General features: G+C 37.6%; 1 protein-coding gene and 1 pseudogene across 1 annotated transcript; one reads left to right on the top strand and one right to left on the bottom strand.

Moving 5' to 3' along the window:
• Positions 1-562: 562 nt before the first annotated feature.
• On the bottom strand, positions 563-1056 carry LOC133754229 (translationally-controlled tumor protein-like; annotated as a pseudogene).
• A 2109-nt stretch (positions 1057-3165) lies between these two features.
• Positions 3166-3948, top strand: LOC133754174 (vomeronasal type-1 receptor 90-like). Its single transcript, XM_062184709.1, has one exon. It carries the CDS (start codon positions 3166-3168, stop codon positions 3946-3948), a length of 783 nt encoding a protein of 260 aa, XP_062040693.1.
• The last annotated feature ends 11672 nt before the right edge of the window (positions 3949-15620 follow it).

The raw sequence follows: 15620 nt of genomic DNA, 5'->3' as shown, positions 1-15620 counted from the left end.
CAACTAGGCAGCAGCAAATAATGGCTCCAGTACCTGGGTTCCTGGCACACAAATGAGAGACTGGAATGGAGTTCCTCACTCCTATTTTTGGCCAGTTTTCTTGGGCATCTCTGGGAGTGACCAGTGAATGGGAGATGCCTGGCTCTCTCACTACCTCTGTGTGTGTGTGTGTGTCTGTATTTTTGACTTTTGAGTAAATTTTTTTAAAACATACTTTGTGTATCAAGTAGCCCTTGAGTTTATATAGATGGCATATTTTGTCATACTGCTTCTGTTTTATGTACATGCCTAATCTAAGCCCAAAGATTTCATCATTAGCCTTTTGGTTCCTAGTCTATTTATCTATATTATTTGAGTTTAAATGCATATAATTTTTAGACAACCTACAAGACAATTTTTCCCTTAAAAACAATGCCTTCATTCCAAGTAAATCATGGCCAAAATAAATGAAGGTCTCGAGATAACATCAGTCCCATTTCCTGTAAATCCTGGTGTTGTGTGGATAACAAGCAGCAGCCAGTTATGATGAGCAGTGATAGATCCAAAGTAGTTGCCAATTTTGTTAACATTTTTCCATTTCTAGACCACTCTTAAAATCATAAATGGGGTCATCCCATCCTCACGGTAGTACCAGCAGAGCAACCATGCCAAGTGGATTCATGTTTTTACCCAAATAGAACTGGTAGTTTTTGAAATTAGCAAGGATGTGTTTGATTTGTTGTGCATCCTCTATCATACAAAGTTTTACCCTTTCTAGTCTCTGTTCTTCAAGCTTGCCTTTGATTGATTCTAGGTAATCTTCAATATGATTCTTGAAGGATTCTTTTGTGAATCTGGTTTCCTGCAGGTGATGGTTCATGACAACATCAACACCAGTGATTACTGTGCTTTCAGTACCTTTGCCCTCAGGGCCTTCAGAATAGGCATTTATGCAAAGCAAGGAATCATCATTGTTACTCTCTGCCCACTGGCCATTTTCCCCTCCACCTCCAGGCACATCTTGCAAATGTTATAGAACATCTCATAGTCACTGATGAGGTCCCAGTAGATAAACATGATGCCACCTGGAAGAAGAGGACAGAGGTGCTAGCTTTCCAGGAGCCTGGAGCTCTGGGTGAATGTGTTGCAGCCAAAACAGCCCTCAGGGTTAGTGGGGAAAGGGCCAAAAAGTCCAGGTTCATTTAATTGTGGTGTTTTCCTCACCATGATGCAAAATGAAGTGAATATTTTGACATATAAGATGAAAGGCAGGATAAAGAAGGTGAATGTTGCCCACACTTTCTGTCTTCTTAAAATGCTCAGAGGCTTCACTCTCAGCTCCAGTAATCTCAGATTTTTTAGTTCTTTCAGTGAGAACTGAGCTGTACATTGATATGTTTAAGTATTTACTTTGTTTCAAAGGACCCAATTCTTCTTTACACCCTAACCAAACTGTAAGTGACCATCTTCAAACTCCTCTATTTCCTTTCTTACATGTCGACACCATATTATTGCACCTTCAGCGATCCTTCCATGATGCAACTGCCAGATTATTCACATAAAATACAGGATACAAAACTAGCTTTAAAATACAAACAAATAGTATGATATTTTTGAGTACACATATATGTTGTGGACAACTATCTGTTGTTAGATACAGGGAATTAATGTGCATTTTCAAAAGCAATTATCTAAATGATTATATTTCATCTATTATCGCTCATCCACAGTAGCCATGTTTTTTTTTTCTCACCCAAACTGTATGTTATCAAGAGCCTCATTAGAAACAAATAAGAATTGATTATCTGTTAGAGCAAGTTTGTTTCAGTGCATGGTGGGCATTTACCAAATGAAGGAAATGAGATAGGGATAATTAGCCAAATATCACTGTGGCAGGAGAAGAAAATATTGAAATCCTTATCTACTTTCTTTCATGTAATTATGTTATCTCTTTCACCAAACATCTCATAATGTATGAATAGGACAATATAATTATATATATATATATATATATATATATATATATATATATATACTAAAATAATTTGACCAATATCATACACTGCTTAAATATATAATTGAATTGATTATGATCCTTGAAATGTGGAGATAGTTAATCTTCTAGTCAATATGGTCCTGGTAATTTTTCTGGTTCCATGGGTACAGATACACATTTATGGAAAATTGATTATTCAGTTATGATTCATAGTGCTTTAGCTTTAGTAGATTAAGCCTTTGAAGCAAATTCAACAACCACTTTACCAACTCTTCCATGTGCCTTTCATTAACTCATGCATGTCCCGTGGTTGTAGAGGAATTTTTCTACTTCTTCCATTCATTTATGAGATCAAGCCATTTCTCACCAGGCCTATGTATGTAGAGCATTTAAAAATATTTACAGAAAAATGCAATTGTTTATCTTGTTGCAAACATGTTTGAAATTCACAAATAGAGGAGTCTTCAAAGGGTTCAGAATATGGATGTAGTGAAAAATTTCATTTGTTACAGACAATGCAGAAATCTTACTACCAAAAATCTGTACAAAATATTTAGGGCTCCTTAAAAATAATTGGGTAAAATAAAAATGATATTTGTAATAACTTTCATGACAAAAGAAAGAACACTGGTAATGTAAGATCTGTTTTTGTTTTACAGGTATCTAAAATGTTTCCTTTATGCTGTTAATATGAAAAAGTTTCCACTTATGCTATCATTAAAAAATATGTATTTTTAGGGCGGCACCACGGCTCACCAGGCTAATCCTCCCCCTTGCGGCGCCGGCACACCGGGTTCTAGTCCTGGTCGGGGCACCGGATTCTGTCCCAGTTGCCCCTCTTCCAGGCCAGCTCTGTGCTGTGGCCACGGAGTGCAGTGGAGGATGGCCCAAGTGCTTGGGTCCTGCACCCCATGGGAGACCAGGATAAGCCCCTGGCTCCTGCCATCAGATCAGCGTGGTGCGCCGGCCACAGCGTGCCAGCCGTGGCAGCCATTGGGGGGTGAACCAACGGCAAAAGGAAGACCTTTCTCTCTGTCTCTCTCTCACTATCCAATCTGCCTGTCAAAAAACATTTTTAAAATATGTATTTTTTTCAAGCTGCCATTGGAATCTTAGCCAATACCTTCCTCTTTCTCTTCCACATCTTGACAATCCACTGAGATCATAGACCTAAGCCCACTGATGTGACCATGTGTCACTTGGCATTTGTCCATATAATGATGCTACTCACAACACTGGAAATTTTATCTGCAGATATGTTCAAGTCACTGAATTTTCTAAATGACTTAAAATGTAAGGTTTTTCTCTATATGATCAGGGTGATGAGGGATCTCTCCATCAGTACTATGTCCCTCTTGAGCATCATCGAGGTCATCACCATCAGCCCCAGCACCTTCTACATGTCAAGATTTAAACATGGACTCACAAATTATATTAGTCAGGTTTTCTTCTGTTTTTGGTCCCTCAACCTTTCTTTCAATAGTAACATGATCATCTACACTGTAGCTCATTCCAACATGACCAAACTACTCCATGTCAGTAAGTATTGCTCACTTTCTTCAATGAATTTTATCATCATGGAAATATTTTTCATGCTTGCATTGTCCCAGAACATATTCTTTGTAGGAATCATGTTGCTCTCCGGTGCATATATGATGATTTTCTTATCTAATCATCAGAGGAGGTGTGAGTACCTTCACAGCATGAGTGTTACCCCAAGAACCTCCCCATCAAAAAGGGCCACCCATACTGTCCTGCTGCTGGTGAGTTTCTTTGTGATCATGTACTGTGTGGATATCACAATGTCATCCTTCTCAACTGTATTGTGGAAATATGATTCAATTGTACTGGATGTCCAGAGACTTGTGGGAAATGTGTATGCCATGGCCAGTCCTTTGATATTTATTAGTTCTGATAAAAGAATAATTGGTACTCTGAAAAATGTGATTGATATGACAATTTTAACAAGTTAATGAAACAAATCTGAAAAGCTGAATTCTCACTCTGTTAAATATTCAAAAAATTAAGGAATTTAAATTTTAATTTAAATCTGTAGAATTTTACTTGTGTTTTTTACTTGTAACCATTTTTTTTACTTTGACATTGCCAAAGATTATATGCCTCCCTTAGTTCAATGGTCTCCATGCATTGAAATTACTTCTTAAACTTTCCTAACTTAATGCAGGATTTTTTTTTCCTTTAGACTTGGCATCTATAAAGCTGCTTTTGCTACCTAATCCTTAGATCCTACTTCAGAAGGTAATCTGCATATTAATGTTTGTTGAAAGCATATTAACTAAGCATCCAGTTCTGGTTTTACTGACAATTTCTCAATGATTTGCTAATAGTTATTTCTGCTTTCACACATATAAACTATGGAGATTTTTATCTTTGCAGATTATCATCCTTTTGTCATTTCAGTCTTTTCTTTGATGTTACCACTATTCTGAATTCACTGATTTGTGTCTTCTTGTCAATTTTGGAAACTTGAACAATAAATTATTCTTAGATTAGCTTCTTTGGTTTCTTTTGTATAATCCAGAGACACAATTAAATTATTTGACTTCTTTTCATTCTAACCTTTGTATATGTAGGCTTATGTTTTTAACTTCTATTGATTTTCTCTTTTTATTGTACTTCTACTAACTATGCTTAACATAACATTTCAGTAGTTTTTTCCTTTGGCTCAGGCTAATGTTTAACATACATTTTATATTAAGTAGACTCAATTTAATTGCTTCTTTCCCAAATATGCCTTTTTATTCATTTGTACCCTTGTTATTTTCATGTATTTTTTGATTCTCCTATCTGCATTGTATTGAATTACATGTTTTAAAGATAATCCCCCTGTCTAAAGTTTATGTAATGTGAAATTTTATTTTGGTAGGTTATTCCTTTGTGAAAAAGTAAATAAGATTGTTTCTCATATGAGTGAGATATCACCTTGGAATGTTTGCAGTTAGTTTTCTTTTATTGTTTTTGCCCCTCTAATCTGAACACCCCAAAAAAGATTTCTCATCCTCATGAGAAGTCCTTTATGAATGGAGAATCTGTTTCTTAGTTTTGTTCCTTCCATGGAAAATTTATTTGGTTTGCTTTTCTAGTTTGGGGGTTTTCAAATATTCCTTCCAACTTTATTAGACATTTTGGTGAATCTTGCAGCATTCGACTATTTTAATTTTCTGCACTATAGGTTGTTGGACATATAACAGTTTCCCTCAAAAGCACAATTATTTCCAGTATACAAGATAATGTTTCACATAGATTTTCTGTAGTAGACAATCATGTTTCATGAGAAATCCCTTTTTTGGCTGGTGCTGTGGCTCATTAGGCTAATCATCCTCCTGTGGCACCAGCATCCCGGGTTCTAGTCCTGGTTGGGGTGCCGGTCCTGTCCCAGTTGCTCCTCTTCCAGTCCAGCTCTCAATTGTGGCCTAGGAGGGCAATGGAGTATGGCCCAAGTGCTTGGGCCCTGCACCCGCATGGGAGACCAGGAGGAGGCACCTGGCTCCTGGCTTCAGATCAGCTCAACACGCTGGCTGTGGAGGCCATTTGGGAGGTGAACCAATGGAAAGAAGACCTTTCTCTCTGTCTCTCTCTCTCACTAACTCTGCCTGTCAAAAAATAAAAATAAAAAAAATAATCAATACCCCACTATTGAGAAGTGAAAAAAGTTCTGTGAACATTCTAGATGCATCAAGGGAATAACTCAAGAGTTTATATATATATATATATATATATATATATATATATATATATATATATATATATATAAAGAGAAATCCCTTTTTCATTTCATTTGGAACATACTCCTCTTCCCCAGATCACTATAAGTTAATGAGAATGGGTAGAATACGATTAGCTTAATATTAACAATTTAATTTAAACTTAAGTTAATGCTAGATAACTGACAATATTTTAATAATTTTTATGAATTATTACATTTCCTTACAAAGAATAAAACCCATACACAAGTCCACAATTACTATTTTGCTATAGCGTTAACGTAATATTGGCAAGAACTAATTATCCAAATTCAGGACTTTATCTTCAATCATCATTTTTTCTCATTAGCACTTTCACAACTCTACAAAAATAATCCTTCTGGATAGCATATTTTAAATTGTGAGTTAACTTAAATAACTTTTTTTTATTTTTCTTTTTTTATTTGACATAGAGAGACAGAGAGAAAGGTCTTCCTTCTGTTGGTTAATCCCCCAAATGGCCACTAAGGCAGGAGCTATGGCAATCCAAAGCCAGGAGCCATGTGCTTCCTCCTGGTCTCCCATGCAGGTGCAGGGCCCAAGCACTTGGGCCATCCTCCACTGCCCTCCTAGGCCACAGCAGAGAGCTGAACTGGAAGAGGAGCAATCGGGACTAGAACCCAGTGCCCATATGGGATGCTGGCACTGCAGTTGGAAGATTAACCAAATACACCCACGGCACTGACCCTAACTTAAATAATCTTAATGAAATGTACATTTAGGGACAAATAACTTGTTACATTTTACTTGATGGTTACTATTGTCATTAGAATGCCAAGAAATTATGATGTGCTGAATTTCTGTTGTGAGAGAAACAATGACAGATTTTTATATCTAATATATTTTTATTTAAACACTTATATCTGAATTCTGAAAAAGAACTTTATCATTTGCTTCCTGGTCATAAAACATTATGACCATTTATTTGTATGCTTAATTAGTCAAACTTTTAAATAAATTACATAACATTATTTACATGCATGTAGTGCATTCATTGTTGTTTATATACAGATAGATTTTAATGAATCAGTGAAAGTGGCTGATTTCTGTGTTGATTTTTCTCTCTTGATAAACTTGAAGATGTATTTTTTTTCTTTTTTAATGAATCTGTGTAATTAATTTGGGGCTTTGAACTATTAAACTCATAAAAGTTTAGTGGCTTATAATAGTGCCTAATATATGTTTTGAGTATTAACCTCTGAGTCATCAAATTAATTTTCTTCATACTATCTTCAAACATAACTTAATTTTGTATTCATTTCTTCCTCTATATTAAAATACCAATTATTTTCAATTCAAAGTACCCAGAAAACCTATTTCCATGGACTACTACAAAATAAGTGTCTTAGAGGCAGATATTATGAATGGTAACTGAAGAAATTAAGTGAATTTACTTACAAGACCATCTTTAATGTTTTGTGGAAAACACATATTATGAAAAAGTTACACATGGATTTCAAATTAGTTTTTCATCAAATAAATTTGCTTTTTAATTCCAGTGAATCATGAACATTTCTAATTACTCCTGTATATCAAGAAATGAATTGTGGACAGTCATTACAAGTAAAAATAAAATATTCACTAAAAATCTTCCCACATACAAAAGCCCAGGGTCCCCTTACTAAATATGTGTCCACTAATACAGCTTTAACACCACCAGGTCATAAACATTCTGTACTCCTAAACATGGCTTTATAATTACTGTTTTTTTTTTCATTTGACTGAAACTCACATAGAAAAAATAATTAAACACATAAAATAATTAAACACATACAGAAAAAAAGCATGTCTGTTACATTTATGTTGTTACCAATATCTATGATGTTGATTTATTCATAATGTCCTTCATTTTAACCTAAGAAACTTCTTTTCTCACTTATTGACAGCCATTCTTATGAACACTATTTCAATTATTTCCACATTATCTTATACAAAATTCATATCTGATAGCTGTGGTTGTTTCCCTTTCAGTGATTTAAATGTGCCACCCACTAACTTCTGACTGATATTGTTTTGTACAAAAAATCAGCTGTTATCCTCTTTGAAGGTCTTTGGTGAATCGAAAGTCACTTCTCCTTTGTTCCTTTTATGATTATGCATTAATATTTGTACATTAACTCTAGTAGAATGTTTCTTAGTGCAGATTTTTACGGTCCATCCTCTTAGACTTCACTGATTATCTTACATGGGCAGATAACTGTGTTTTGTCATATTTGGATATTTTTAGCCATAATTTTCTAAATATTCTGCGTCTCCTTCTCCACTCATAATGGGTATCCCATGATACATGTGTTTGTACAATTGATGGTGTACTGCAAATAGCTTGTCTGTTTATTTTTTCATTTGTTATGTGTTTTACTAATTAACATAAGTAAAACACGTAACATGTTTTACTAGATAACTTCATTTGCCTTCTCTTGATTTTCATTGATTCCTGTGTCTCTTCAAAACTGTTATTTAAATTTTTTCATAATTTTTAATTCCATATTTATACTATCATCTCCTAAATGTCTTGATACCTTATTCACTATTTAATGTTTAAAAATCTTTATATTACATAATTTTCTTTTTACATTTTGATTAAGAGTTAGCACTTGTTTGGTGGGGCACAGTAAAAACATCTTTCTTCTGCTTTCATTAACCCTCTGGGCATTTGTAGGGTGTTTAACTAAATGTTTTTAAAAGTAATTATACTTTTCATAAGGAAATAAACTTTTTAAATATAAATTTTTCATAAGGAAAGTTTATGCTTTTTTGACTTAAATATAATTTTCTTTTATAAAAGTGTTAATTTCATTTTGCTCAGAATTTGACAGTCTGTATATGTAATTTAGGACTATTGTGGAAGTAGATTCCTTTGCACATCAGAGTTTTTGTGGCAGCTACAGTCATATATTTCTATGAATATCCTACTGAAATACTTTACAAAGTATACACTCCTTGTTGTGAGTTGTCACTGAAATTTCTGTTGTGTTCTCTCTGGATCAGACAGTGACTTGGCAGAGATTTTCTTAAATATTAGTGTTTTGAAGATTATCTCTTCAAAAAAAGATATTCATGATGGATATGATGGATGGTCAAATTAGAAACTGGCTTTCACAGAGTTGTTTGATCATACATTCATTCCAATTTAGCACATTTCAATGGAGTGACAGACCCATGGATCTCCTTACTGAACATTTCCTGTGCTCATTTTGAGTGAGTTCATTTTATACATTATGAAACCAAGGGCTAGGGAAACAGAAGGATTTACTCAGGATCATATTGGAAATACAAATTAGATTAGAGATGTCATTAAAATCAGAGTGGAATGGGAAAACAAAATTTTAATCAGGGATGTACATTTATGTGGCTAAAGAAGTAAAAGGATATTTATGCTGCAATATGATAAAATTTGATCAAATAAATGATTTGTTGTTAGGTAACTATTAAATTCCAATATTTTAAAAATATTTATTTTATATATTTGAAAGAGTTACAGAGAGAGGTAGAGACAAAGAGAGAGGTCTTCCACAGATGTCCACAACAGCTGGAGCTAAGCTGATCTGAAGCCAGGAGCCAGGAGCCAGGAGCCAGGAGTCAAGAGCGAGGAGCTTCTTCCAGGTCTCCCACATGGGTACAGGGACCCAAGGACTTGGACCATCTTTTACTGCTTTCCCAGGCCATAGCAGAGAGCTGGATGGGAAGAGGAGCAGCTGAGACTAGAACATGTGCCCATATGGGATGCTGGCACTTCAGGCCAGGGCTTTAACCTGCTGCACCACAGTGCCATCCCCTAAGTACCAATTTTTTAAGAAAATATTTTATTATTATTTATTATTTATTTGAAAGGCAATTATGGCCAGTGTCATGGCTCACTTGGCTAATCGTCTGCCTACGGTGCTGGCACCCGGTTGGGGCACCGGATTCTGTCCCAGTTGCTCTTCATCAAGTCCAGCTCTCTGCTGTGGCCTGGGAAAGCAGTGGAGGATGGCCCAGGTGCTTGGGTCCTGCACCTGCATGGGAGACCAGGAGGAAGCACCTGGCTCCTGGCTTTGGATTGCAGTGCGCCTGCTGCAGTGGCCATTTGGGGGGTGAACTGATGGAAAAGGAAGACCTTGCTCTCTGTCTCTCTCTCTCACTAACTCTGCTTGTCAAAAAATTTAAAAAAAATAATAAAATTGACAGGCAATTACAGAGAGACAGATGCAGAGAGAGAGACAGAGCTTCCATCCACTGGATCACTTCCCCAAATGACTGCAACCACCAGAGCTGGGCTGATCTGAAGCCAGGAGCCAAGAACTTCTGGCTCTCCCATGCTGGTGCAGGTGCCCAAGCACTTGGGCCATCTTTTGCTGATCTCCCAGGCCATAGCAGAGAGCTGAATTGGAAGAGGAGCAGCTAGGACTATAACCAGTGCCCATGTGGGATGCTGACATTCCAGGCAGTAGCTTTACTCATTACACCACAGCACTAGCCCCAAATAAGTACCAATTTGAGAATATTGATTTTGAGCAGTCCAGGAGATGGAGTCACGTAGGAATAGAATGAAAAATGCTGGTGGTAGAAGTAGATGGACTTGAGATCAGATCTTCAAAATACAGAAATAGCTATTTATTAGTTAAGTATTTAGTATTGTTGGAGTTCAGAGTGGAAAGTTCATGACTATGCTCTTTTGAACTTCAGACAATGAATTGAATGAGGCTCAAACAAGCAGTAAGTAAAACAAAAAATGTTTATTACAGGAAAGTAAAGTACACTCAGTTTGAAAATATGAGCTGGCCAACAGGCTGAGACCAAAGCCACTTGAATGTGTTTAAGGTCTGTATATTTATAGGGGTGGTTATTTGATGAGAGGCAAGCCTCAGTGTGGTTCTGAGATCATCTGGCATGTAGGCCATCTGGACATTACCATATGCATATGAAGGTCAAGTTTGCAACTTTTTTCCTTAGCTTCCCCAATTATCTCTTTGTCTATTGCCTCAAGGTCAAGTATGAGGGCAAGGAGGTAGAGACTGGAAAAAGGAAAAACACACTAAGACTACTAAATAATTCAGAAATTTGTTTTTCTCAGCTTCCCCAATTAGCCCTTAGCTGACTCCTGCCTTGGTCTGAGAAGAAAATAGTAGTTTAGGGTTATTCAAATGGATAATGAAGGCAGACTTCTGTGTGTGTGTGTGCATGTGTATATGTGCATATATGTGTGTGTGAGAAAGAGAGCGAGAGAGAGGGAGGGAGAGAAAGAGAGATTAATATGGTCAGTTCAGGTGAGTTTGGAGCTGGCAATTAGACATCATGATTAGTAAGTCATGTAAATAAGTTATTATAAGACAGTATACTAAATATAGAAGAGAAGCTGAAGATGGTGTTTGGGCTGTAGGTAGATATTAAGATGTCATCAGCTTTCAAATGCCCTTTAAAGATGTTAGACTGAGATTCCATGAGAACAATTGCTCCTAGAAAAATAATTAGGAAGGGGCAAGAAGTAAAATGTAGTGCATACAACATGGTAAATAATGAAGTAAAGCAGAAGAAATAAGTAAAATGAACAGACTAATAGGTTCTGGACCCTTGACCCAAGACCATCCAATAATTGATTAATCTCATGGAATTTGGAAACTTAGTATTCTAGTAGCTGTCCAGGAAAGAAATTAAAATATGCAAATGAGAGATGTTATAAATTGATGTGGGGACTGGCAGTGGGGAGTGTGAAAAGACCATGCCAAGTTGTAATTTGGAGGTAGAAGCTGCTATGAGTTAAAAGAGAGAAACAATTAATATGGAGAGTGTCAGAGCACTGAGACACAGAGAAAAGATGCTGAGAATGGGGACAGGAGGAGAAGCATAAAGGGGAGATCTCTTTTTCATGAGAAAGCAAGCGTGGCCAAGTGTTATAATCTCCTCATTTTTGCTGTTGAATGTTCTACCCTAACCCAAGGGCTGCTATGTCTAATCTGAGTGATTCTCACACTCTGCAACATGATCTCCTCTTCAAACAGAAATTGAGAAGCAGCAAGTGCCCAGGATCTGTTTGAACTCATGCAAAAGGTAATGCATTTGAGCCATCTTGGTATGTCTGTGGAACGTCAATGATTCATGTTCAAAAGCCACTGCTGATAGTTAGGTGTGGGGCCTCTAATGTTGAAGAGCTATTAAGTGATCTGTATGACCTAGTAGGGTTTCCAAGGTCCCACAGATCCCAGCATCATCTTTCCAGAGTCTGACTGAAGTGATATTGGAGGGAGATACAGAATAGCAGGCACTCCTGCATCTATACGACTTATGATTTTCAGTGGATTATTTGAAATACTGCATGTCTTAATATATTTATGTCTATGTCATCTGGGCCCTTGGGATGCAGTGTGTCCTGGTTGTTCTGAGACTAGATTCTTTCTGATTGTCTATTTTACATGATTTCCGAACTCTCAGCATCACAAGACTTCAGATCTGCAAAGCTCACCTTGATCTTTCCTTAAATGGTTTAAGATATGGAAAAAGTAATGTTTTAGAATATTTCAATATGATTTCACCTCTTAGGATAAGTCTTCCCTGAGCATGTACTGGTAGGATTGATAGTTGTTTCTCTAAATCTGTTCAGAATCTCATAAGAGCATATATCACTGCATTCGTTGTCTTAGATCACAGAAGGTTATTTCCATAACATCTTCTCCCAAATCACCATGAACTTTTCATACCCAATTCTTAATACTCACTCAATGATTTCTGGTGTGTTCTTGGTACTGGAGTAAGGGAGGAGCGAGGTCTATTCCTTACACTTATGCATGTAGGACACCCTTGAGACAGAATGTCAGATATTTTTTCTGAGAGAGAGAAGAAAGGCCTGTGTGATGTGCTGTCCTGTGTTTGTGAGAGGCCTGTGTACAAGGCCTGTGTTTAGGAGATAAGGCCTCTGTGTATGTAAGTTTCACAGGCTGTCATAGCCACAGTAACACTCATCTGGAGACACTGACTTACCTCTGTGGTAGAACTGAGGCCAGAACTAGTGCTCTTTACTGCCTGTCTAGTATCCACTTGATAAGATGACAGAATTGAATAGCAAAACTGTGTTCTTGGTTGATCATTCCTTTTTTCAGTCTAGAGGTCTTCTACATTTCAGTCACTGTCTTGAGAATGAGAAGTAATCTGAGAAGACCCCTTCCTTTGTGGATACTAGAGGTGAATAGGGAGTGAGAAAACATCAATTAAATCATCACAACGTGTAACATTCTAAATCCTGAAATCTAAGAATTATTGAGCATTTAGGATATGTCAGACACTAGCTGAGGAGTGTCTGTAGCTGGAACTCTTTACATTCAAAAACAGTTTTGGGCATCAGGAATCATTGCCCTTATTTTATAGAGAATGCAAGGCAGAGAAAAAGTCATTTGGTTGATACTACATGGCAGGTGAGCAGTCCCTTACCAACACTCTGATCATAGTCTATTTCTTTTTTTACTTTTATTTTTTTTGTCAGGCAGGGTTAGACAGTGAGAGAGAGAGAGACCAGAGGGAAAGGTCTTCCTTTTTCCCTTTGTTCACTCCCCATGTGGCCGCCATGGCTGGTGCATTGTGGCTGATGCGCTGTGCCAATCTGAAGTCAGGAGTCAGGTGCTTCCTCCTAGTCTACCATGTGGGTGCAGGGCACAAGGGCCTGGGTCATCCTCCACTGCACTCCTGGGCCACAGCAGAGAGCTGGACAGGAAGAGGAGCAACCGAGACAGAATCTGGCGCCCTGACCAGGTCAAGAACCCGGGGTACCCGCACCACAGGTGGAGGATTAGCCTAGTGAGCCATGGCGCTGGCTGACCGTAGTCTATTTCTAAAATCAGAACATCAAATCTCACTTGTAAAATTTTGGAAATAGGACCAGGTTCACTGTCAGGGCTTAATAATAATTGTTGAATCTCAATGGTTTTGGGACTCAGGAATAGAAAATTTTTATTTCTGCTCCTAGCACTTGCCCAGGGTTATTGATTAGCATTTATGCCTAGAGGCTTCCTGTGTGAATGTGAAGAACTTGATTGAAGTCTCTTCCTTAGGATTCAGGAAAGTCTTCACAATGCAGCCTGGCAATTGTACTCAACTTTTCATGGCCCTAATTGAATTGTTTCCATGTGCTCCCTCCACTAGGATACTGACCCAGAAAGTGATGGGAGAGTACACTGTAGACACAGGAGCCCAGTCAGACCACACATTTTAGAAAACAGAAAGTGATGAAATTGTGGAAAGATTCCAGAGACAGATGTCCACAGAAGGCCGCACCATTCATAAAGATACAGAGTCTGGGAAGATGGGTACTGGGATACTTCAGACACAGATCAAATTCTGTAACTCTTCTTCCCCTAACCCCATGACTTGGTGATGTGATCATTAGCCATTTCCCCCCACATCACTGCTCCTGTGTGAGGACTGGCACAGGTATTGTGTGAGTGCCAAACACTGCAGAATGAATGCTAATGAGGGTGGATGTTTCCTTACATCCTCAGGTTTCAAGTCTTTCTTGGTGATGAGAAGAATCATGTGGTGACCATTGAGGCAGGGGTTTCCTGCTATCTGCTAGAACAGGGACTACATGGCCAGAATTACTACAGGGTCCTCCAGAGTCAATCATACAGAGAATCTGACCTAAGACTTCCTTTCTAGCTCTGGAATAAATCCTTGAACTTCAGAGTCTTTAGAAGGGCCACTGAAGAGTCACCACACCTGTCTCTGCTCCTAATGTGGATAACCATTGTGTTTTCCTGTATTTCTGCCCTCCCATCCCCTCAACCCCTAAGACCCTTACCATTCTGTAACACTGATGACATTGTAGTAAGTGTGGCCACCATGCCCTCCTGTCCCTATTTTGTCTATCAGTGATTATTTGGAGCTTACTGTCCTTGTTATTCTGTCTCTACTCCAATAAGCTATACACTTCACACAGACAGCTCACAAGAGTCTTAGCCCTCAGTGCCTTTTTTATTCTTGCAGTGACTGAATAGGCTTGAATAAATGAATTAGGAACACAATGTATAAGGCAATATTTCCCTCAAGTTCCTAATTTAGTGTGTTTCTTCTTCACAACCTCTCTTTGAAGTAACCTTTTTGAGTTTGCTTCTCAGATTTTTCTGGCAGAGGATTTTGGTTAAGTGTGTCACACTGAGTCCTTAAGGGTTCAATCTGATGGAGCGAAGTCACTCTGATCAGGCTGGACAGCGTATAAATCACATTTCTTCATTTCCTTCTCTTGTGTAAAGTTGTTTTCCTCTTCTCACACTGCTGAGACACAAAATATACCTGAATAAAAATCATGATCATGAATAAAAATACATTTCTAATCTGAATGACATTAATGAGTAAGAAGCAAAAATGCTTAAACACTTGGTATAAGTGAAGTAAAATATACAGGAAAATATAAGATTCTGATCATATAATTTTGGAGAGCTTTATTTTAAGAAGTTAGGCAGGTTCAACATGTTAGATATGTTAGTATTAAGACACCTTGCTGAAGTCACTGTGACAGGATTCTTAGTTGTACTAGTTTAACTTAGGGACTGATCATGCTTACAGGAAATATCCAGGGACATGGAGGATCTGAGAGAGAAGGACTGTGGAATGAATCATCTAGAAAAGCAGGCAGAAACAGTCATGATAGAGTAGGAAGCCCAGGAGACAAGGAAAGACCCCCTTACCAAGAAAGGACTACAGTCATGATTGAAGATACCATCAAGTTTCTACATGGATTGGCTGTCATCTGCAGGATCAGATTTATCTGCTCATGAATACATACTTATCATCAGCATTATTTATTTCCTTATAGCACATGACTGAGAGATCCAGCTTCTTTGTATCACTTGTCATCTAACCTCAATTCCTAGGATATATTTGCACTTCCCACTCATACCGCAGAAAACAGTCCAGCA

The sequence above is a fragment of the Lepus europaeus genome, chromosome Y, assembly GCF_033115175.1.
Source record: "Lepus europaeus isolate LE1 chromosome Y, mLepTim1.pri, whole genome shotgun sequence".
NCBI classification, from domain to species: domain Eukaryota; kingdom Metazoa; phylum Chordata; class Mammalia; order Lagomorpha; family Leporidae; genus Lepus; species Lepus europaeus.
The sequence above is the reverse complement of the archived record's forward strand: the minus strand, read 5'-3'. Positions and strand labels throughout refer to the sequence as shown.

Coding starts and splice junctions, on each gene's coding strand:
- LOC133754174 (XM_062184709.1), top strand. CDS start 3,166: ATGTGTCACTTGGCATTTGTCCATATAATGATGCTACTCACAACACTG.